Source organism: Thamnophis sirtalis, unplaced genomic scaffold, assembly GCF_051295495.1.
Source record: "Thamnophis sirtalis isolate CommonGarterSnake01/CBP01778 unplaced genomic scaffold, rThaSir2_p1.2 scaffold_13, whole genome shotgun sequence".
Lineage (NCBI taxonomy): Eukaryota > Metazoa > Chordata > Lepidosauria > Squamata > Natricidae > Thamnophis > Thamnophis sirtalis.
In genome coordinates, this window is record NW_028261393.1 from 880,606 (window position 1) to 903,963 (window position 23,358).

A 23,358-nucleotide genomic window follows, 5' to 3' on the forward strand; every position below is an offset into this window, starting at 1 on the left:
CCCCGGCACGAATCCCCCCTCCTGAGTTCTCCAGGTGCAGCCACCCTTCTTCCCCTCCTTCCCTTTATCTCCCACTTGAGACCCCAAGCGGAAGCTCTCCCCCTCCCCTGCCTCCGCCTGGCAGGGCTGAGATTTACCTGGAGGACGTGCAGAACTGGGCATCCCACAGGTGGCAACATGGCATCTCCCCCTGGCTTCTCCCCCACCCCCGTCCAGCTGGGGAGGGGTGAGATAGGAAGCCTGCACCCGGGACCCAAAGAGCCAGAGGCCGTCCTGGACTTACAACCATTCCTTTAGTGACCAAAGTTACCCTGGCAGTGGAAAAAGGGATGTATCATTGGTTTTTCACACTTACGACCATTGCAGCATCCCCAGAGTCAGGTGATTAAAACTCAGAGGCTTGGCAACTGACTCGTGTTTATGACGGTCGCAGTGTCCCGGGGGGTCATATGATCCCCTTTTGTGACCTTCTAACAACCCAAGTCAAGGGGGAAGCCGGATTCACTTAACAACTTGCTGAGCAACAAACACTTTGGGCTCAGTTGTGGTCGTAAGTCGAGGACCGCCTGGCTTTACCGTAAGGCTGCCCCTTCTTACTCACCTGTAGACCAAGGAGTCATCCAAGGAGCTGTTGTACTGGATCTGGTACATGCGGATACCCGGGATGTGCCGTTCGGACGGCCAGTGGATGACCACGGAAGTCGAGGTCAGTTCCGCCGCGAGGATCTTCCTGTCCTGGTGATTCTTGCTTTCGTTGGAGCCCGATTTGGCAGAGGTGGTGATGTCGGAGGATCCGGGGTCCGGCTCTTTCATGTGGCCGGTGTTGTTGACCAGCAGGGGCAGAGGAACAATGCAGACTTCCACGGGGGCTGTGGCCTCCCCGGCCGCGTTGGAGGCGATGCAGGTGAAGAGCCCGTTGTCCTTCAAGGTGGTGATGAAGATGTCCAGCGTGCCGTTCTCGTAGACGGTGGCCCGGGTGGTGTTGTGGATTAGTTTGCCGTCGGGCGCGATCCAGTGGATGGAAGGTTCCGGGTCCCCCACGGCCTTGCACTTCAGGCTGACCCCCTGGCCTTCCATGATGAAGGCCTTGCTGGAATACTGGCGGGTGATGAGGGGCGGTTCGCAGATGAACTCCTCCTCGGGGATCGACCAAAAATACTTGTCCATCAGGTGTTCCGGGGAGGCGCAAGTCTCCAGATCGTCCTCCCGCGTCAGCCTCCGCAGCCAGAGGAGCTCGCAGTTGCAGTGCAGCGGGTTGCCTCCAAAGCTGATGGTCAAGGTGGACGGGTGAGTCCCACGGACGTTGGCCAGCACTTCGGCCCTCAGGAAGAGGTTGTCCGGAGGCAGCTTCTGCAGCCGGTTGGAGGTCATGTCCAGCCTGACCAGCTTCTGCAGCTGGGAGAAAGTGCCCTCCGCAATGTGGTCGATGAGGTTGTGGTCCAGCGTGAGGGTGTTGAGGCTGACCATCTGGCCGATGGCCTCCCAGGGCAAGGCCTCCAGGTTGTTGTAGGAGAGGTCCAGGTCCTCCACGGTGGAGAGGAACTCGTCGAAGCAGGAGGCCTCGATGTAGCTGATCTGGTTGTTCCCCAGGATGAGGTGCCGGAGGTTGGTCAGTCCCCGGAAGTGCTCGTGTTTCAGGACGGCCAGCCGGTTGCTGTTCATGTGGAGGGCCCGTAAGGCACGCAGGTCGGCAAAGGCGTAGGGCAGGATCTGGCTGATGGTGTTGCGCGAGAGGGTGAGGTGCACCAAGTTGGTCATGTTGGAGAAGTCCTTCCGGCGGATGACGGTGATGAAGTTGTCCGTCAGGCGCAGCTCCACCGTGCGCCGGTCGATGGTGGCCGGCACAAACAGGAGGCCCGTCTTGGCGCACAGCATGGTCAGCGTCGGGGAGATGTTCTGGCAGATGCAACGGCCGGGGCAGTGCTGAGCTTTCGCCATGGTGCCAAGCATCAGAAGAGGCAAGAAAAGCTTTTCCATGATAGTGGCGCGCTCCGTACCTGGGGAGGCCCTGGGGACAAAACGAAGCGGCAAAAGATTAGAAACGTGGCTCGAATGCGTCTCATGTGTCTCAGAGCTTGCCAGGGCTGCGCGGACTTCAAAGGATTTGGGATACAATGAGAGCCAGCTGTCCTTAGCCCTAATTTTTGATAATTCACGGCTACCCGTAGGAACGCAAGAGCGCCGGAAAGCTTTAAAAGGGGATTAGACTATAGGACAGTGTTTCTCAACCTTGGCCACTTGAAGATGTCTGGACTTCAACTCCCAGAATTCCCCAGCCAGCGAATGCTGGCTGGGGAATTCTGGGAGTTGAAGTCCGGACATCTTCAAGTGGCCAAGGTTGAGAAACACTGCTGTAGGAGAAGGTGTGACGGAGCCAAAAGGGGGATCAGCCTAGAACCCCCACGTACCCACAGGGGGACTAAGTCCAACCTCCATTCAATGCTGTTGGCCCTTAATTCTAACCAGGTGCTGACCATTAACTGAGAAGATTCCTGCGCAAAGCCTTCTAGCAATAGAGTAGCTGAACTGGACCTTCCCTCGTGGGCCTGGCCTTTCACGCCCGATACAGACACACCTGTTGTTGTATGAAAAGGGCAGCCTCTCTCTGAACACTTACGACCATTAGTAACCGTTCAAAGTTACAACACGACTGGAAAAAAATGATTGTTTTTCACAATTACGATCGCATCCCCTTGGTCATGTGATCACAATTTGGATGCTTTGGTAACGGGTCCGTGTTTACGACGGTCGCAGTGTCCCGTAGTTACGTTTTGCCACCTTCTGACCAGTAAAGTCGATGGGGAAACCGGAGTCTCTTAACAACCGTGTTACCAGCTTAACAACTGCAGTGATTTACTCAACAACGGTGGCAAGAGAGGTTGTAAAATAGGGTGAAACTCACTTAACAGCTGTCTCACTTAGCAACAGAAATTTGGGGCTCAACTGCCGTCCTAAGTGAAGGACTTTCTGTAGTTGCTGGAGAGCAAAAGTGGTAGGTGGCCATTTCCTTTCCTGCAAACTCCTGTGGGTGTTTTTGACCACAAGCAAAGCACTATGCTAGATGGGTGGGCATTATGGGATGGAAATAGCAATAGCAGTTAGACTTATATACCGCTTCATAGGGCTCTCAGCCCTCTCTAAGCGGTTTACAGAGTCAGCATATCGCCCCCAACAACAATCTGGGTCCTCATTTCACCCACCTCGGAAGGATGGAAGGCTGAGTCAACCCTGAGCCGGTGAGATTTGAACAGCCGAACTGCAGAACTGCAGACAGCTGAAGTAGCCTGCAGTGCTGCATTTAACCACTGCGCCACTTCGGCTCATAAAAGCACCATTCATCTGGGGGACAGGTCCCTGAGGTCGCACAGCGGGTCCCGGTGCCAGCTCCTTGACACAGGCGCCATCCAGACGTCCATCCCTGGCTGACAGCTAGGAAGCCGTTGTCAAACCGACGACAGACAGACAGACAGACAACTAACAGACACAGTTACAGAGGGTACCAACACGGCGTTGTCAAAAGCCATCTGATTGGGATCCACATCTGGAATTAATTTTAAGACAGCTTCTTCATGTCCTCCTGTTGATTATCACCGCCAAATCAACCAAGAGCTTCTTTTTTTTTTAGGAAGAGAAAAATCCAACCCAATCAAGTGATATTTTCAAAAATCATTTCCTTTCCAGCAGCAGTGGGCAAAGGCTCTAAATATCAGGTATTTTAGCAGGATTTTTGCGCAGCAGGATTTTTTATTGGGCTTTAACAAGGATTTGCTTTTTCTCCATTCTGGGGAGGTGATTTTTATTTTTTTTGACGTTCTCCAGGTATGGCTAATGAAGAAATTTAGAAGCACAGATCCCAGGGCTATTAAGAGAGGCGTTTTCAAAGCGGAGGGTGGAAGGGAGCAAAAAGTGAGGGGAACAATTATGTTTACTTAACCATGCTTAGAGAAGAGAAAAGCCCCCTCAAGACAGCTGATTGTCTTCCTAATATATCAATAATCCAGCGACAGACAGGGCTATTAACAACTTAATAACTAATAAAAGACAAATTACACTTAAACCAACCTAAACTTTTAAGTAAAAAAAATATGTGGTTTTCACTAAGGGGCACCATAAAATCTTGAGGAGGGGGCTGCTGAGAATAAACAGCTTCTCAAAATTATTTTGAAAGGTTGCAAAGAGAAGCAGAACCTCATTTTTTTTAAAGTACGCAAATGGAACTCTGCCCCTTTTAACACACACACACTGCATACCAGGGGAATGAGTGCTGTGCAGCTGCTGGCACCAATTTGGTATTTTCAGGCATGCGCCCATGTGCCCCTGGGGTCACAGCTGAGTCAAGCACCCTTCCAAGGAGATCAAGCGTTGCCAGGACCAGGCAATTTTCCTCATTAATTCTAAAAACCTCTTGATTCTCCTGAGATTGGTGCAATTTGGACAGGGGGTCAGCAGCAAAGCCTCCCTAAAGGATTGTGGGGTCCTTGGGGCTCTCTGGCGGTTTTCTTGCAGGCGTTTCATGAGCCAAGTAGTTCAGATGGCAGACGTAACCACAACTGCTCAATCCAAGCCCCAGAATGCACAGCAGGGGGTCCTTGACTGCATCCATCTTGACTTTTCTGCCCTGGTGTGGGTGCTCCCTTTCCTTGAAGCGGGAGGAATGGCCCAACCCCGGAAGATTTGAAGTGATGGGTGAATTGCAGAATTAATAAAGCAGCAGGGAAAACTTTGCACTCTGCCAACCACTGGCTGGGCTGCCCCTCCACACCTGCCGGCCCCTGGCTGAGAATGGGGGGTGGGGGGCGAATGCAAGCCCCCCTCCCCGAGGAAGCCCATTCAAGACCCGCCGGATTGATTGGCACGTTTTCCAGGCTGCTGCAGTCCAGAGAGACGCGGAGCGGCTGAGCCACGCTACGCTCCTCGCGTGAAGGGAGCGGGGAAGCGCCGGGCTTAAAGCGGGGATCAGCCCGTGTAATGGGGGAGCGCGGCGCCCAGATAAACAGGAGCCGCATTCGCTGCGCCCCGGATTATAGCCCGAGCCGCGCCCCGCCTTCCCGCCCCCGCAGCCTGCGGGAAAAGCCGCCGGGAGGGGCTCCGGCAAAGCGGGTGAGGGGGTGGCAGTGCATGGAGGGGAGGGGGGGGTCCTTGGGAGGGGGCTAGCCATGACTCCAAGCCCCCCGCCCTCCTTTCAGCACGGGAGAGCTCCTCCCGGGCAGCCCTCCGATCGCGCCGACCCGGCTCAGCGGCTGCTGAAGGAGCCTTGCAGGGTTTTCTCCCGCGTGGGCGGACGGAGGGATGGCAATCATTGGGCAGAAGCCGGGGAGGAAATAGCAGCCCCCCCCCCGCAGGAAGCAATGGGGAAAAGGAAGCAAGTGGGCACGGAGAGGGAGGGGGGAAGCATCTTCTTGGGGAGGGGGCTTCTCTGGGGTGTCCTGGTGGCCAGTGGGTCAGGCACTTTCCAGCCCCAGGGACTTCTCAAGGCTGGGCCTTTGTCAACCTTGTGCCTCCCCCCCCCCAGGCGAGTCTGTTCCCTGCAAAATTAAAGCATCAAAACACAGCTCCGATTCTGGGGCCCCAAGTGGCAGCCGCCTGTGCCAACTGGAGGCCAAAAGCCCAGGCTGTCCCTGTGCCCAGAGGCTGACGGGCACCACAGGCCTCAAATCTTTCAAACCGGTGCACAGCTGCGGGTCCCCAGATGGGCCCAGACGCCCAAGGAAGGAAGGAGTCATGAGCACCAGTGGCGCGAACCATGCCAAGTGGGTGCCAGACGGGGCAGGAGGCCTGGTGCCCCCTCCGCGCCTCCCGATGGGGAATAATTAGCACTTCCAGCTTTATTTAGACTGAATATTCCCGGAGGTTCCAGAACCTCTTCTCAGCCTCCTCGAAGGCAGCCTTAACAAGCCGGATCAAACCATGGCTTGGTGCGACAGAGTGACTCACAAGTCGCAAGTTTGCCTTGGAGAGCAAGCTTCCATTTGATTTGGCCGATCCAGATGTTTGGAGAGCTTCCTTCGCTCCTGCATCATCCGACTTTTAAGACTTGTGGACTTCAACTCCCAGAATTCCCCAAGAATGCCGGCTGAGGAATTCTGGGAGTTGAAGTCCATAAGCCTTAAAAGTTTTCAAGGTTAGAGACCCCTGATCCAGAACATCTGGAAGGGAATCCATCAGAGGCTAAAGGGAATCCATCAGCATCCATTTCCGTTGCTAAGAGAGGCAGTTGTTAAGCGAGTTGCATCTCATGTCACGTAAAATGAGATGCAACTCACGTAACACAACTGCTTCGCTTAGCAATGGACATTTGGGGCTCATACTGTGGTCGTAAGTCGAGGAATGGATCCTGCGGTCACTTAAACAGATTCGCTTAACGACCACAGGATTCAATCCTCGACTTGCGACCACGATTGAGCCCCTGCATTTACATTGCTAAGCCAGGCAGTTGTTAAGGGAGGCTTCCTTAACAACTGGCTTACTTAGCAATGGAAATGCAGGGGCTCAATTCTGGTCATAAGTCAAGGACTGAATTGTGCTGTTGTTAAGCGAAACTGGTTTTGTCTATTTGACTTTGCTTGTTGGAAGTCCACTGGGAAGGTTAGACATGGTGATCACATGACCCCCGGGGACACAGCAGCCGTCATAAGTGCGCGTAAGTTGCATTTATGCCTCTGAATTTTGATCACGGAGGGAATGCAGCATGAAAACCCATCATAAGTCACTCTTTTCAATGCTGCTGTGACTTCGTCACTAAGGGAATGGCTGTAAGTCAAGGACTACTGGAAACGTGCCTTGGAAATCAGGTTTGAAATCCTCCATGCTGACATTTTGAACTAAAATGAGGCTGTTGCTGGGGGGGGGGGGGAGGCGAAGAAGAAACCCCTGCAGCCTTCAGCCTGCCAGATGTGCAGAGTCCCAACTCCCATCACCCCCACCCAGCCTGGATTGTTCTAATGAAACCTTAATTCTGTTCTAAGAGAATGTAAGTCTCCCCATGGGGGGACCCTGGGTCATCCAAGGGGGCTCTTCCCACCTGTGGCCAGGGGTCCAAGGGGAGGGGACTGGCTGCAGGAGAGGAAAAAAAGGCAGCATATCAACCGGCTCATCTGGGCCCAGGTCTCCCAATTGCCTTTATTCCTCCATCCATCCATAGATAAAACAGTCCTTCTCAACCTTGGCAGCTTCCAGAGGTATGGACTGCAACTCCCAGAATTCCCCAGCCAGCGAAGCAAAGAATTCTGGGAGCGGAAGCCCAAGGTTGAGCACCCTTGGACCAGGCTTTGCTTATTCCTGAGAAGGAAGTCAGTCACGATCCCTCTTGCGTGGATTCACTCCTCTCCTGGGCTCCCCAAACCCAGTCCGGCTCCTCCTGGGGGGGTCATGCCTTCTCCCCCAATGTACTTGTGCCCCGATTGGGCTCTGGAGACGCTCGGCAGATGTTGCTGGAAGAGCGAAGGGGAAGATGTTCTCAGCAGCAGCAGCTGCGTCTCCATCCTCTCCTTTCAAGCGCGCCTCTCTGAGTGTCTCTGGGCGTCATTTCCATGTCTTGCAACGGAGCACAATTTCCCTCTCCTTGTCTCCCGACAATCTCTGTCTTCTCTTAAAGGGGAGGTGGGGGATGGGGTGGGGGGGGGAGAGAAGGCGGGGGCACCGACTCTTTGCAGAATGAGATGCAAAAATGCTTTCCCAGTTTTAAGTCTGCCCAACAACTGGGAAAAGGAGAGGCAGCGCAGTGTGTATGTGTGTGTGTGTGTGTGTAAGTCAGAAATTAGGGTTAGACTGGGGGGGGGGATGTAACAGGCAAAGGAGAGGCTGGGGGGGCTGCCCAGATACCTGGCATCAGCAATAAGAGGTGGTGATGCAGGAGCGCGAGGGAGATAACAGATTTAATTGGCTTGTGCTGGATTCCGCGAAAAGGAGCCACTGGGGGCTGGCCGGGGGGGGGGGGGGGGAGGAAAAATATGGTTCCTCCAATGAGGGTTCATTGGGAGGAAAGAGGTGGGGGCAGCAAAGTCCATTGCCTCTGCAAAGGAGAGAAATCAGCTTCTCCTGAGTTCCTGTAACCTTCTGATTTAATGGACCAATAGTGGGGGAAGGGTGCCTGTTGAAGCCAAAGGTCTGTTAAATCAGAATGGGTTGTTGTGCAGGGGGATTTTGTGCATTTCCTCCTGGGTATAAGGAGACACTTTGCATAGACAGAGAAACATACCAGGCGCAGACAGACGTTGGGGGTTGAACCAGCATTTCTCAGCCGTGGCCACATTCAGATGTGTGGATTTCAAGCTTTGCTGGCTGGGGAATTCTGGGAGTTGAAGTCCACCCATCTGAATGTGGCCAAGGTGGAAAAACACAGAACGCTCCAATCAATCACCTTTCTTCCCGATTCTTTTTGGGGGTCCCTTCTCAGTTCCTGGCCTGGACTCTTCTTGGGGTGCAGCCTCTTTTGGGGGCCCCTCCCATCCCTTTTCCTGCCGCTGTTTCCAGCTGCAGCCTCAGAGGAGATGGGCTGATGCTGCTTTCACGGGGACCCTCTGGGGCCCCGACAGCTCTAAGGCAGGGGCCAAACATGCCCCCCCCACATTGAGAGGGTCCGGCAGCCTTCAGCCAGGCGGGGTTAACCTCACCCAGGAAAAAAACCAACTTCGTCCCCACCTGGATCCGTCAGACGCCAGCCCTTCGCCACTCATCATTTTTCATTTTATATTATTTATCTAGCTGAAGTATTTTTACGCCTCCAGGTTCTCCGAGTAATTTACAGCACAAGAAGCAGAACAAGTTAAAAATATATCCATTAAAGGAGATTAAAGCAGCCCCAGAGACAGAGGCAGAGATCAAACAAACAGAAAACACCCCTAGGAAGCTGCACTTCTCCCCCCCCTCTTAAAAACCAGCTTCATCTGGTGGCCAATCAGTCGGGAGGGAAAAGGCCAGAGGCCACAACCCACATTCGCACAACTACAGCGGGTCCTCGGCTTACGACTGCAGTTGAGGGCAGAATTTCCATTGGTAAATGAGACATTGACCCCATTTTTACAACCTTGCCTTGGTCGCTAAGTGAATCCCTGCAGTTGAGTTAAGTCCCACGGTGGTTAAGTGAATCCGGCTTCCTCGTGGACCTGGCTTGTCAGGAGGTCGCAAAAGGGGGTTACGTGACACCCCCCCCCCCCGGGAGGCTGCGACTGTCATAAATATGAGTCACTTGCCAAGCACCTGAATTTTGATCACATGACCGTAGGGATGATGCAATGGTTAAGTGGGAAAAACTGACACAAGTCACATTTTTCAGTGCCGTTGTAACTTTGAACGGTCACTAAATGAATTTTTGTAAGTGGAGGACTTCCTGTATTCTAAGCCAGGCAGCCAAAAGGCCGCCTCTCCTCCGAAGAAACCGGCAGGCCAGCCTTGCCAACGTCTGGCAGAAGCTGGCACCTTTTCTGAATGTGACCAGAGGTGCCTGGTTCCGTTGGGCTCCCCCCCGTTTCTCAGAGGCCGCCAGAAACCCTGGACGTCAGCTGGCCAGTCCCCTCCACACTACAAAACCCAAAAGCCACAGCAGGGTGCCCCTCCAGAAGCCCTGATCTACCTTCTCTCTACTTCCCAAGAGTTGGGAGACGTAGAGCCACCAGGCGCCATGCTGCACCTAGCGGAGGGACCGGGGTTCACACACCATGCTTAAGCCCTGGTTTTCCAAACACAGTTGACTCGCCACAACCGGCAGGCTGCCCCCCCCACACACACACACCCCAGGGACGGGAACTGTGTTTACCAACATCCAAGCCAGATTGCTTGGCACTCGGGTGCCCCCTCACCCCACAGGGAAAGGATGCAGACTTGGAAGGGATGGGATGTTCCTGTGTGCCCCCACCCCCCCAAGAAATGCCAGGCAGCAGCAGCAGCAGCAGCAACGCCCCCTCCCCCAAGGAATGCAGCAGGGTTTCTCACCCCCCCCCTTGAGCAAATAAATAAATAACACACCAAAAACGGGCTGTTAAAAATCTCTAAAAATAACTTTTCTCCTCGGAGACTTGAAGGGAGAAATAGTTGCTGGTTGGGAAAGGAGACTGGAGGCTTCCAAGAGGCCAACATCTGGTGGAGGAAGACAAAGGGGGGCATCGCCCACCATGGGCCTGCAAGCTCCAGGGCTGCCCCCCCCCCCCGAGCCCACTCCCTTGCCCAAAAAACCAAGAGAGGAAATGAAACATCTCCCAGGCCCCCTGGAGGATTAAAAGGCTTGGTGAGGGGGGTCAGGGGGCAGCTGTTACGCTTGGCCCTGTCTGGAAGGCTGCCCGTCCAGAAGAGTAGGGGGCTAGGAAGATGGCTGGGGAGGGGCAGATCTTGTTGGTCTGCCAGCTTACCATCCATTCGAGGAGGCCTTTGGACTGGCTGCATCTGTCATGGCAGCCCTTTGAAAATGGGACCCCCAAGCGCTTCTCAGAATTGCCCACCTGCCCAGAAACTTCCCTGCCCTGCCCTTGGGACGAGGGGGGGGGGCTGAGGTTCAGAGCAGTACCCTAGCGGCCACAAAGCTGCCAAGTTCCAATGCCCATCATCCCTGCTGGCCAGTTTCAAGAAAAGATTGGACCACCATTTGTCCGGGATGGTGTAAGACCTCCTGCCTTGCACACGGGGCTGGACTAGAAGACCTCTGAGGTCCCATCCAGCCTTATGTTTCTATGATCTTGGCCAGGAGGCTGGACTAAAAGACCTCTGAGGTCCTAGGCTCCTATGATTCAGAGCCAGCCCAGCCCTGGTTTCCCCCCCCTCCCCTTTCCAGCTGTTGGCTTTTCCTACCCTAGAGGGCTGTTGAGGGCAGCCATGTCCTTTTGGGGTGTCCACTAAATCAGATCTAAAGTGCACCCCCCCTTTCACCCCAGTTACTGCCCTGCTAGGCCTGAGCCTCCTGGGGGGTCTCCGAAGCCACCCGACTGAGGGTCAGAGTTCTGTGCAGGAGCCCCACAGAAAAAGGGGTCCTTGCAAGCCAGAAACCTTTCTGCATTCGTCCTCCCATTTCGTGCCCCTAACATGTGTGTTTGTGTCTCTGTGTGAATGCTACACTCCTTCCCCTCTCTATTCTGGTTTTCTGCAGGAAGAGCCACTGCTGTCGTCTCCCCCCACCCCCCCGCCTTGGGGCTGAACAATGGGGTGAGAAAGGGCTTCTTGAAAAGTTCTCCGGTGTGTCCTCTGCCAATCGCTTGAACTTCCTCTCTCACGGAACTGAATAATGTCCTCCATTATCATAGATAATTACGGCTGCTTGGCTGGCTTGGCGCGGCCTCTCCAAACATCCTTTGTGCTGCAGTCCCCATAAATTGTCAGGCGCTCATTCTCTGACTGGCCACTATCTGGAACGGAGAGGATCCTCGCTGACCTCCTTGGCGTTTTCCAAGCCTCTGTCCCTGCAGCCCAACGGCCAGGGAGGGAGGAGGGGGGGGGCTCTCCCTGCAGGTTTGAAGGCTTTTGTGTGGCAAGGCCGAAGGGCCAACCGAGCTGGACAAGGCTTTCCAGCCGCCTGACCTGGAAGGGCCGTCCTAAACCATCCCTTTTCCTTTTCTTGGCTGCACTAGAAGTATCTGCAGTTTTAGGGATCGCCTGCGAGATTCGGAACCCATGGATGGGATTTGTGGTAGCAAAAGGGAAGGGGGAATAGAATAGATGTGACTGGGTGGGCACGGCCAACCTGATTGGTCTCACCCTTAAGGAAATTTCTCCTTAGTCCAACATACAATCATAAATAAATATGTGGTGGTTTTAAACCTGTCTTTTTATTTCTACTATTTCCTTTTTTTCTTTTGCTTGTAAGCCGCCCGGAGTCCTTCGGGATTGGGCGGCCTATAAATCGTATTAATAAATAAAATAAATAATAAAATAATAAAATAACATGTATAGAATAGAATAGAAAATAGAAAGGAGTGGAGTGGAATAGAAAATAGAAAATAGAATAGAAAATAGAATAGAAAATAGAATAGAAAATAGAATAGAAAATAGAATAGAAAATAGAATAGAAAATAGAATAGAAAATAGAATAGAAAATAGAATAGAAAATAGAATAGAAAATAGAATAGAAAATAGAATAGGAAATAGAATAGAAAATAGAATAGGAAATAGAATAGAAAATAGAATAGAAAATAGAAAGAAGTGGAGTGGAATAGAAAATAGAATAGAAAATAGAATAGAAAATAGAATAGAAAATAGAATAGAAAATAGAATAGAAAATAGAATAGAAAATAGAATAGAAAATAGAATAGAAAATAGAATAGAAAATAGAATAGAAAATAGAATAGAAAATAGAAAGGAGTGGGGTGGAATGGAATAAGAATAGAATAGAATAGAATGGAATGGAATAGGAATAGAATAGAAATTCTTTATGGACCAAGTGTGATTGGACACACAAGGGATTTGTCTTTGAGGAAGGAAAGAGGGAGGGAGGGAGGAGCACACGGAGAGAGGGAGGAAGAATGAAAGGAAGGGAAGAGAAAGCAGAAGAAAAAAATGAAAGGATGAGGAAGGGAAGGGAAGGGAAAAGAAAATGCTAGTTAATCCAGAAATATCAGCCCACATTTTGCAGAGCTAATCCCCAGACAAAAAGAAGACCTAGGGTCTCCCTCCCCCTTCCCAAATCTCCCCCCTTCAGCAGCCCAGCCACTGATCTCCGGGGCGGCTCTCATCCCGAGTGGCCAGATGCTCCTTTCAGATCCTGGCCTGTATTGTTCATTTCATCTCTTATTTGCTTCCTGGTCTAGATTGCAAAACTACATTTCGTCCGCACGAGCCGGGCCTTTTTAAGAAGTTGTGTCAACAAAGCAGATTATCCACAGATACCCGAACGAGCCGAAAGCATAAGCGGCCTGTGAAAGGATGAATCGGAACACAGCACCAGAGGCGGGGAGGCCTGCAGGCAGGAGCCCAGATGTTGGGAGCCCAAGCAAAGGTCTCCTTTGCCAAGCGGCCTCCAGATGTTTGGGGGCACCTCAACTGTCGGGCTTTTCAAACCTCTGGACTCGCAGAAATGGACTCGAATGGCCACAGGGAATCTAGTCATTGGCTACAGCAGAGGACTTCAAACTTGGCAACTTTAAGACTTGTGGACTTCAACTCCCAGAATCCTCCAGCCAGCTCTGTTCAGGTAGGGGCGCAACTGGTGCACCAGGCGAACCTTGTTGCCCCCAACAACAATCCGGGTCCTCATTTTACCCACCTCGGAAGGATGGAAGGCTGAGTCAACCTTGAGCCGGTGAGATTAGAACCGCCGAACTGCAGATAACAGTCAGCTGAAGTAGCCTGCAGTGCTGCACCCTAACCACTGCGCCACCTCGGACATACATAATAATATTTTTCCAGTTTCTAATTTCTGCTTCTATGGTCCAACCATTGAGAAGACAAGTGCCACATCTCAAAATGTTCTGTATCTTTTATCTTTAATCTCAACCTATCCATTTCTGCACAATCTATAGCAGTGTTTCTCAACCTTGGCAACTTGAAGATGTCTGGACCTCAACTCCCAGAATTCCCCAGCCAGCGTTCGCTGGCTGGGGAATTCTGGGAGTTGAAGTCCAGACATCTTCAAGCTGCCAAGGTTGAGAAACACTGATCTAGTACTTTTAAATTTTTATCTGTTGGCAACAAGGAAGAAGGGGGTCCGAGGAGGGGGCTTTTCCCAGTGCCGTTGCAACTCTGGACGGTCGCTAAATGAAACGGTGGGTGCCTGTACCTGTGCAGGAAAAGACCCCCCCTCCCCAGCCCACTCTCCCCTTTTGCTGCCCCCCCCCGCCTGTCTCAATGGCAGCTCGGCCAACAACGGGTGCAATTATCGATCCGCAGCTCCACTCACGGCTGCAAGACTGTGGTGGCGGCTGCTGCAGCTGCTGCTCCTGCAGGCGTGCAGCCAGGGAACATGCCGTGATGATGCGGGTGTCTGGCAGGCCCATCCGGCACATCGCGAGCCGCCTGGCCGCAGCAGCTGCGGAGGGAGAGGCTGGGGGAAGGCCGGTCCCAAGCGGAGGAGGCCCTGGCACTCGGCTGCCCAGGCCAACGGAAGAGAGACCAGGCCAACGGCAGAGAAGCCGCTGTGAGACGGAGCGTCTCAAACCCACAAATGCCGCCCAGGATGGGGGCGCAGGTGCGAAGCAGCCGAGTCCAGCCGCCCATCTTCCCCCCCCCCCAAGGCCTCCTGCGCCACGAAAGATGCCAACGGATTCCTGGGCACAATTGGAGGATCCCCACCTCTGGTGGTAATGCCAAGAGAACCGCCAGCCTCGGAGAGTGGCAGGTGCTTGGCATCCAGTTTGGAGACTGGAAAGGGGGCCAACAGGAGAGAATCGATGCAACTCCGGTTGAACGGCGGAGTCTTCGGGGGTCTCCGAGTTTGGTGATTGGCTTGCAAACAGCCGGGATGGTTTCACTGCAGCTTGGCAAGACATATAGGAAGTCCTCAACCTACGACCACAACTGAGCCCAAAAATAAGTGAAACGGTTGTTAAGCGAGGTTTGCGCCATTTTACGACCTTTCTTGCCACGTGTAAAAGTGAATCGTGGCAGTTATTAAATTAGTCACACGGTCGTTAAGTGAATCTGTTTTCACCAATGACTTGGCTCATCGGGGGGGGGGGTCACATGACCCTGGGACGTCGGAACCGTCACAAGTACGAGTCGGTTGCCAAAGTTGTCTGGATTTTGATCCCGTGACCCTGGGGATGCTGCAGCCGTCATAAGTGTGGAAAACAGTCGCAGGCTTTTTCCAGTGCTGTGGTGACTTCGGATGGTCACTAAGTGAAATGTTGTAAATTGAGGATTGTTTGCTTAGCAAGGAGAGTTTAGGCCTTCGTTCTGTTCATTTGTCAAGGGTGACTCAGCTCCTGGACAGGTAATCCTCGACTTACAACGTTTCATTTAACGACCGTTCAAAATTACAACAGGACTGAAAAAAAATGGATTTGTGATTGTTTTCCACACTTGTGACCTTCGGAGCCCCCCCCCCCCAAGGTCAAAATTGGGATCTGACTCACATTTATGACGGTCACTGATCCCCTTTTGACCTCCTGAGGAGCAAAGTCAACAGAGAAGCCAGCCTCACTTAACAACCATTTTACCAATCTAACAACTGCAGGGATTCACAGCAACTGTGGCCGGAAAGGTCGTTAAAATGGGACACTTTTAAAAATACACGGCTCTTAGGGATGAAATTCGTGGCTCAACAGTGCCAGCCTCCCCTCTGCAGGACGGCCTCCCCCTCAAGCCCCCCCCTCCTTTGCTTGCAAGCCACGGCCTCTGGCGGGGGGGGGGAGCAGGGGGGGCCAAGGGGAGGGGCTTCCTCTGCTGGCCTTATCTTGACCACCGGCTGCTCAGATTTATGGCCTGCTCCAAGCCCCGTCTTCTCCTGCCCTTCAGCCACGGGGGGGGGGGGGGGAGGCTATCTCGCTGCCTGCCTGTCTGGCCGGCGACGGCCACTTCCATGCCAGCCTTCAGACGTTGGCAGGAGAGACGCTCTCTGTGCTGCCTTATCAGCCAGACTCAGATAGCAGTAGCAATAGCAGTTAGACTTATATACCGCTTCATAGGGCTTTCAGCCCTCTCTAAGCGGTTTACAGAGTCAGCATATCGCCCCCAACAACAATCCGGGTCCTCATTTCACCCACCTTGGAAGGATGGAAGGCTGAGTCAACCCTGAGCCGGTGAGATTTGAACAGCCGAACTGCAGAACTGCAGTCAGCTGAAGTAGCCTGCAGTGCTGCATTTAACCACTGCGCCACCCCGGGGTCTCATGCTCCAGGGGAGATGGATCCACAGCTGGAGGCCAGAAGCCCCCCAATCCCTTCCAATGCGGGTGACTTATTGCCCAATCGACACCCCGGTGTGGCCCTTGGAGGGAGACCAAGCCTGGTGTTGGTTGTCTGGAGCAAAGCCCCCCCCCCCAACCTTTCGGACCCCAGGGACCACCAAATCCATCATTTTAAATCCCGCGGACCACTAATAGGATCTGCCTATAATGACCGGCTGGGTGGGTGTGGCCAGGTGGTCATGTGGGTGGGCGTGGCCAACTGAATGTCACTCCCGAGGGGCGCCTCACCGGCCTCTACTCTCCCCTCCCAGCCCCTCCTCGTCTGCCCACCGGGGCTCCTTAGGGCCCCAACAGGAAGCCGTTGCTGGAGCTGAGCAGCCACCATGAGAAAGAGCTGTCAGTTCAAATGGGATCTGACTGAGGAGGAGGCTCAGCAGAAGCACCTCACTGAGGACTAGGAGCGTGGGCTTTCCAAGCGGAGGGAAGACCTGCGTAGGCCAGGTACCAGCGCCTGGAGGCTCAGCGGGCTGAGATGGTCAGCCAGTTCCAGGCCATGAGGCAGCCCCACTGGATTGAGGCCCTCCGTCTCTCTGCCACCATCAGTACTTCCTTCCAGCCCTCGCCCAAAGCCCCCCACCAGGAGGCCGAAGCAGACCCCAAGCCAGAATTTCTGCCCCCTTCCGACCTGCCCCAAAAGACTCCGAAGGGGGAGACTCTCTGCAGGAACACAAGCGTTCATATTGCCCGCATCCATCCCAACGCTTGAGAAACCCCTGATTTAGTGCAATATAAAAAATGCAAATATATTTTCTGGCGGACCCCCAGTGGTCTATAAATCACCAGTCAGTGACCGCTGGCCTGGAGGCAGCCTGGGGGGGGCTTTGCTTCCCCCCCCCCAGGGGGGAAGGTCTCTGCATCTCTCTTTGCCCTTCGGAGACGAAGGAAGCCTTTCCCAGCTCATATTGTGAAACAGACGCAACAGCCAATAATTGCCAAATCAAAGGTTGCTAATCAATAGTTGAGTCAAAAGTAACAATTACGACCAGCTCATAAAGCCTGGCTGGGGACAGGATCCCACTCTGCAGCTATATTAATAACAGCATCCGTCCCTTAAGGAAGGAAGGAAGGAGGAGGCCGGGCTGAGCGAGCAGTGAAAGGCACCAGATTAGAAGCCCGGAGGCTGGGAGTTCTAGTCCTGCCTCAGGCATGGAAGCCAGCTGGGTGACTCTGGACCAGTGTTTCTCAAGCTTGGAGACTTGAAATCCTGTGGACTTCAACTCCCAGAATCCCCCAGCCAGCAAAGCTGGCTGGGGGATTCTGAGAGTTGAAGTCCACAGGATTTCAAGTCTCCAAGCTTGAGAAAGACTGCTCTGGACCAATCTCCAGGAGACCGGGAGTTCTAGTCCCGCCTTAGGCATGGAAGCCAGCTGGGTGACTTTGGGCCAGTCCATCTCTCACAGCCGGCCGCAGCATTGTGTCTATTTGTCGGCCTGAATTATTTACAAAACAATAATAATAATAAAGGTGAGCGAGATAAAAAAAAAAAAAAGAGGACAGCTCAAAAGCTGAACAACGACCCTGTAAGGTCGATCTGGCCCGGTTTGGAAGCCCCCTGAAGGCAGGCGCCTTGAGGATCCAGGATTGGCAATTTCTAAAACACTCCCAGCTGGGAATTTGAGTTGGGGGCTCTGATGGGACTCGGGCTGGGGAGAGGAGGGGGCCACTCCAACTGATGAAGGACCATCCCATCATTCTCATTCCATCAACGGGGAAGAACCTACGGGGGGGGGACCAGAGCTGAGCCGTAGCCGAGGACCGACGGTACCCCTTGGCTTTGTCCTGCCACGAGGTCTCCTGCCCCAGACCACCCACTGGGGGGAAACAGAGAATTAAAAATGACCCCCAAGGAGCCCCTGGAAAACTCAGAAGGGCCAAGAGGTTTTCACCTCCGGGCCTGGTCAGAAAGAGAGAGGGGGGGGGCTCCTGGGGGACTGCCACCGACTGGACCAAGGGGCATGGAAGACCCAGCCCCCCTCTTGGCCCTGCGCTGCCCCTGCGGACGATCCCTCTCCGAGAACCACCGGCAGAGAGCTGACATTAGCACCGAGACCGGCTATTTTCTTGTTAGAGGTAATTACAGCACCGCCTTCCAGCTTCTAACCTCTTTGCACAACAACAGACAGAAGAACAAGGAGGGCGGGGGGGGGGGGAGAAGTGGAAATTGCCACTGTGTGTGTGTGTGTGTGTGTGTGTGTGTGTGTGTGGTCAAAATCTCTAACCTCTGCAGGGCGTCATCTTCAGCAAATCCGCTTCCCGGTCCCTGTCTCTTTCTGTGGGAGGAGGGGGAGAGAGAGAGAGAGAAGGAAGGAGGGAGAGAGAGAAGGAGAGAAAGAGAGAGGAAAAGGGAGAGAAGGAGGAGGAGAGGGAGAGGGAAGAAGAGAGAGGGAAAGAGGGAGAAGGAGGGAGAGAGAGAAGGAGAGAAAGAGAGAGGAAAAGGGAGAGAAGGAGGAGGAGAGGGATGAAGAGAGAGGGAAAGAGGGAGGAGGAGGGAGAGAGAGAAGGAGAGAGTGGGAGAGGGAAGAAGAGAGGGAAGGCCAAGGGCAGCCTTTCCTCTGAAGGCTTGCAAATGCCAGCTGTGCCCCTTCTACCTCCTCAAGATCACACGGGCTGCTGCGAAGGCCCCAGAGCCCTGCAAGAGAGCCACCCCCTCCCTTCCTTTGCCTCTGGATGTCACCCACCCAACCGGGGCAGCCTGGGGAAGAGACCACGCAGGCAGAGGGCACGTTCTCCGAGGAGGAGGAGGAGGAGGTGGGAAGGAGCCGGCTGGCTGGCTGTTTTGTCACGCGCCTGAGTCAAATCCATGATGCAGCAAAGAGATGCTGAGCAACCTTGTCCCCCCCCCCACAGGATCATGGGCCTTGCAGAAGGGGGTCCCTCCTTGGGGGCTGCATTCAGGGTCCTCAGACAGATGTGCGTCTATGCGGGAGGACAGAAATAGAAGAAGAAGAGGAGGCCGCTGAATCCTCCTAATTAGTGCCCCCCCCATGCTCTGCCACTGGCTGGTTGCCTTTAATAATCATTTTGTGATTATTCCACGCTCTCTGCAACCTGCCCCTCATACTTCTCAGCCCCACACACCCCGAATACGGCACCCTCCGTACTGCCCGGGGGGGGAGGGGGCTCTTCTTTTTCAGTCACCCTTTTAAAGCCGCGTCCTTTGACCTCCGACGAATGAATCCATTGATCGAAGGCTATGCTAATCCGGTTTGAGCTGGCAGCCCCCAACCACGGGGCAAGCGGAGAGAGATAGGAGACTGGCAGCCCTCTTCCCTTCTCTGTCCCCCCCCCTCCCTCGGCCTGGGGAATGGCGAAGGAGGGGGGGGGTGAAGGGAAGTTTTACCACCCACCCAAGTGTAAGGATTCCCTCCAGCCAGGTGTTCCTGAGCCCATATTGCTGGACTGCAAAGCAGGGAGAACTCTGGGGGGGGGCATGGGGGGCCTTGCTGGAAAAAAAGCAGGTGGTCAGTGTCCTGCTGAAGTCATGGGGGGCAGGGGGGGTCGCCCCCAGAGGGACAAGAGATTAATATTTAGAGCAGTATTTTTCACTTTTAGCAACTGTTAAGAGGTCTGGACTTCAACTCCCAGAATTCCCCAGCCAGCTTGGAATTATTGGGGTACTGGTTGATGTGGTTTGACCAACTGCCAACACAAGAGTCGAGGTGGTGCAGTGGTTAAAAGCAGTACTGCAGGCTACTTCAGCTGACTGCAGTTCTGCAGTTCGGCGGTTCAAATCTCACCGGCTCAAGGTTGACTCAGCCTTCCATCCTTCCGAGGTGGGTAAAATGAGGACCCGGATTGTTGTTGGGGGCGATATGCTGACTCTGTAAACCGCTTAGAGAGGGCGGAAAGCCCTAGGAAGCGCTATATAAGTCTAACTGCTAACTGCTAATCCACATAACAGGTTACACTTCGTAACATCCCATAATATTCTCCGGACGGTGCATGAACAAGATCAGATGGGCAGTTGTGCAAATCAACCAACCTCATCCGTTCAAATTGAATTGAAAAGTGATTTTCTACCTTCCTAAATTTTTCTCTCATAAAATCAGTGTTTCTTCAATCTTAGCAACTCTAGGAGGCCTGTTTTTTTATTTAACATTATAATGAGGGACTATACAGGTAGTCCTCGACTTATAACTGTTCTGTTTAGTGACCTTTCAAAGTTACAATGAAAATAGTGACTTATGACTGGTTTTCACACTTACGTCCGTTGCAGCCTCCCCATGGTCACATGAGCAAAATTCAGATGCTTGCCAACCGACTCGCACTTATGACGGTTGCGAGTGTCCCAGGGGTCACGTGATTCCCCTTTTGCGACCTTCGGACAAGCAAAGTCCCCGGGGGAATCCAGATTCACTTAACAACGTTGTCAGTCATTTAACCCAGTGTTTCTCAACCTTGGCAACTTGAAGATGTCCGGACTTCAACTCCCAGAATTCCCCAGCCAGCGAATGCATTCTCTGGCTGGGGAATTCTGGGAGTTGAAGTCCGGACATCTTCAAGTTGCCAAGGTTGAGAAACACTGTCCTAACCACTGCTGGGGAATTCTGGGAGTTGAAGTCCGGACATCTTCAAGTTGCCAAGGTTGAGAAACACTGATTTAACCACTGCAGTGATTCACTTAACGGTGGTCAGAAGGGTCGCGACACGAGGCAAAACTCCCTCGTCTCATTGAGCAACAGAAATGCTGGGCTCAACTGTGGTCATTAGTCTGAGGACTGCCTGTGGTGAGTTTGGAAGTTACAAGTTCAAATCTTGGTACAGCCTTTTTTAGTCTTTATAGCAAGTTGGAGGCCGTTCCTCTCAGAGTGCCCATTCCTCCGGGAGGACTTGCCCTGTGGCTTCGAAGAACCCGGAGCCTTCCTCAGAGGCCCCCCTGGTTACTCAAAACATTACTCAGCCCCCTCCTCCTCCTCCTCCTCCTCCTCCTCCCATCACCCTCAAGGCAATCCTTCTATTCTCATCATCCCCTATTTATTCCTGCCTCTTTTTGCAGGGGGCGGAGAGTAGATTAATGCTCAGAAACAGGCAGAAATCCAATTTTAAGAAGGATTTAGAACTGGGGGCCCAGCGGAAAGAAGAAGAGAGTCAGCTGGGCTTTATCCGTAGGAGACGCCATAGGAGAAGGAGTGGAAAGAGCAACAGTGGAGAGGAGGGGAGAGGCGCAAGAGCAGCACATCGACTTCACGGAGCAACCAAGGGCTTGGGCTCTTCACCGAATGACGGGGCTGGCAGGGACCTCGGAGGTCTTCTAGGCCCGTGATGGCCAACCCATGGAGCCCTCTTTCTAGGCACGCGAGCCGTCCGCCAGCTCAGCTTCACCGTGTATGCGCGCGCACGCCTCCTCCCGCTGGCCGGCTGATTTCCTGGTCTCTGGCGCGCATGCAGGAGATGTAGGTGAATGCGGGAGGGGGGGGCATTGCACACGCATACGTGGGGGAACGGGGTAAGGACGGGGGTCATGCGCACATGTGCCTGGGGGGCACACGGCATTATGGGTGTGCGCAATTTCGGCACTCGAGGAGAAAAAGGTTAGCCATCATTGTTCTAGTCCAACTCCCAGCTCGGGCAGCAGCAGCAGCTCAGGGGGGTTCCTACCAGTTCGGACAAATCGGGAGTTGTATGTCGGCCAGGCTGGCCACGCCCACAAGCCTCTTTCCCCAGTCACTTCCCTGGTTGCCACCTTTTCTGGGGGGGAATTCTGCACAGGCGCAGAACAATTCCCATTGAACTTCGTAAGCGAGCACAGCATGCAAGCCGCGTGCACAAGCGAAGTGGCCTTAATGCCGGCTGAAACCCACCCCTGGGCAGGAGACCCTCCCATTTCAGACAAATGGTTCTCCAATCTCTTCTCAAAAGCAGTCCTTGGGATACCCACAGCTTCCACCGGCCCATTGTCCTCACTGTCCTGAGTTCCAGGTTGAGTCTCTGCTTGATTCGTTTCCCTCTGCTGCTTCTTGCTCTACCTTCAGGGGCTTTGGGGAATAGGTGGCCCCTATCAACCTATCTTCAGGAAAACCCTGCGAGGTAGGCTGGTATCGTCAGTCCCGGACGGGAGGAAGGCTGGAACTCAGCACTCCTTGAGGTCCAGAATCCCTCTTATAAAACGTAAAACCCGATTTTAGCAAAAGCTTCTTGTGATCTTTCACTTAGACAAATTTAGTCTTGTGGCGAGACGGACAGCAAATAAATTGGATAAATAGAAATAAATAAATACACACGAACCCTAAAAATTAGCAGCTGCACAGAGCGTAAAGCAGCAGAAGAAACGTCCAAAATTACTGCTAATTTACAGAACCAGAAAGGAAAACAAAAGGGTGGAAACTAAGAAAATTGTATCCTGATTGATGACAACACTAACAAAACCAATTTTTGTGCATTACAGCTAATACAACACAATACAATAGCAGAGTTGGAAGGGACCCTGGAGGTCTTCTAGTCCAACCCTCTGCCTAGGCAGGAAACCCTATTCCGTTCCAGACAAATGGCCATCCAGCATCTTCTTAAAGACTTCCAGTGTTGGGGCATTCACAACTCCACAATGATGAAAGTGTGTGTGTGTGTGTCTGCTCTTTAAAAACACAAAGAGGTAGCTGCCTGGCATTTAAAATATATTTAGGGATACACGGATCAACCTGCTTCATCTGTTAATGCGCCCCTTCCTCACCCTAGAAAGAGACGTTCGAAATCCAGCTAAAACGCAGCGAACCGAGCTGGGAATAAGCAGGAATGCCAAATATCAAAGGATTCCTTTGCCAACATACCTGTTTTAAAACCTCCTGAGGAGGGAATCAAATGGAATCCTTGAGGAAGCGATCGGGAAGAGCAGAGGCAGAACAGAAACCTGCTTTCAAGCCAAGGCCCCGACTCGGCTTCTTCCTTTCATGCCTTTCCTGCTTAAACAAACAGATGTTTGACAACCTGGGGCCCTCCGGATATTTAGGGAGAGGGGAGGGTTGCAGCTGGCCAGGTGCCCAGCCTGGAAAGATTGGGTTAGACTCCTAAGCACATCTGGAAACGGCCAGGCAAGAGAACAAGCTGGGTGGATTAAAAAAAGAAAAACCCAAACAATTTGCATTTAGGGAGCCCTGTAGGTCAGGGGTAACCCACATCTGGGGCAGGAGAGAAGGATTGGTGGCCCAACCTTGGCAACTCTAAGATCTGTGGACTTCAACTCCCAGAATTCCCCAGCCAGCATGGCTCCTCCTTTGCAAACCCCGCTCCCTTCTAGCACTGATGAGGCTACCTAGTTGGGTCATGAGACGTCTGCAAGAAGAACATCCAGCTCAGCGAGCACCAAGGACCCCTCCAAATATTCTCTTCGGTTGGACCATTCTTCCTGTCAGTCTCCGCCGACAGTCACTTCGGAAACGTTACGCCAAAGAGAAACGGGTTGCATAGGTTGAGTGCAGGAGTGGGTGCCGGGTGCCGCTACTGTTGCTCAAAGACGTGACGCATGCAGAGTGCATGAAAAATTGCTCTGCGCATGCGCAGAAGGCCAAAACAAGATGGCCGAGAGAAGCGGTTCAGGGGTG

General features: G+C 53.1%; 1 protein-coding gene across 1 annotated transcript in view; it reads right to left on the reverse strand.

Moving 5' to 3' along the window:
* Window positions 1-597: 597 nt before the first annotated feature.
* LOC106554809 (leucine-rich repeat and fibronectin type III domain-containing protein 1) overlaps window positions 598-23,358 on the reverse strand; it is a 33,295-nt gene continuing 10,534 nt past the window's right edge. Inside the window, exon 2 of the mRNA XM_087728368.1 lies at window positions 598-2,008. Coding sequence (XP_087584494.1) covers window positions 598-1,977 — 1,380 coding nt within the window. The 5' untranslated portion in view covers window positions 1,978-2,008. The remainder of the gene's footprint in view (window positions 2,009-23,358) is intronic.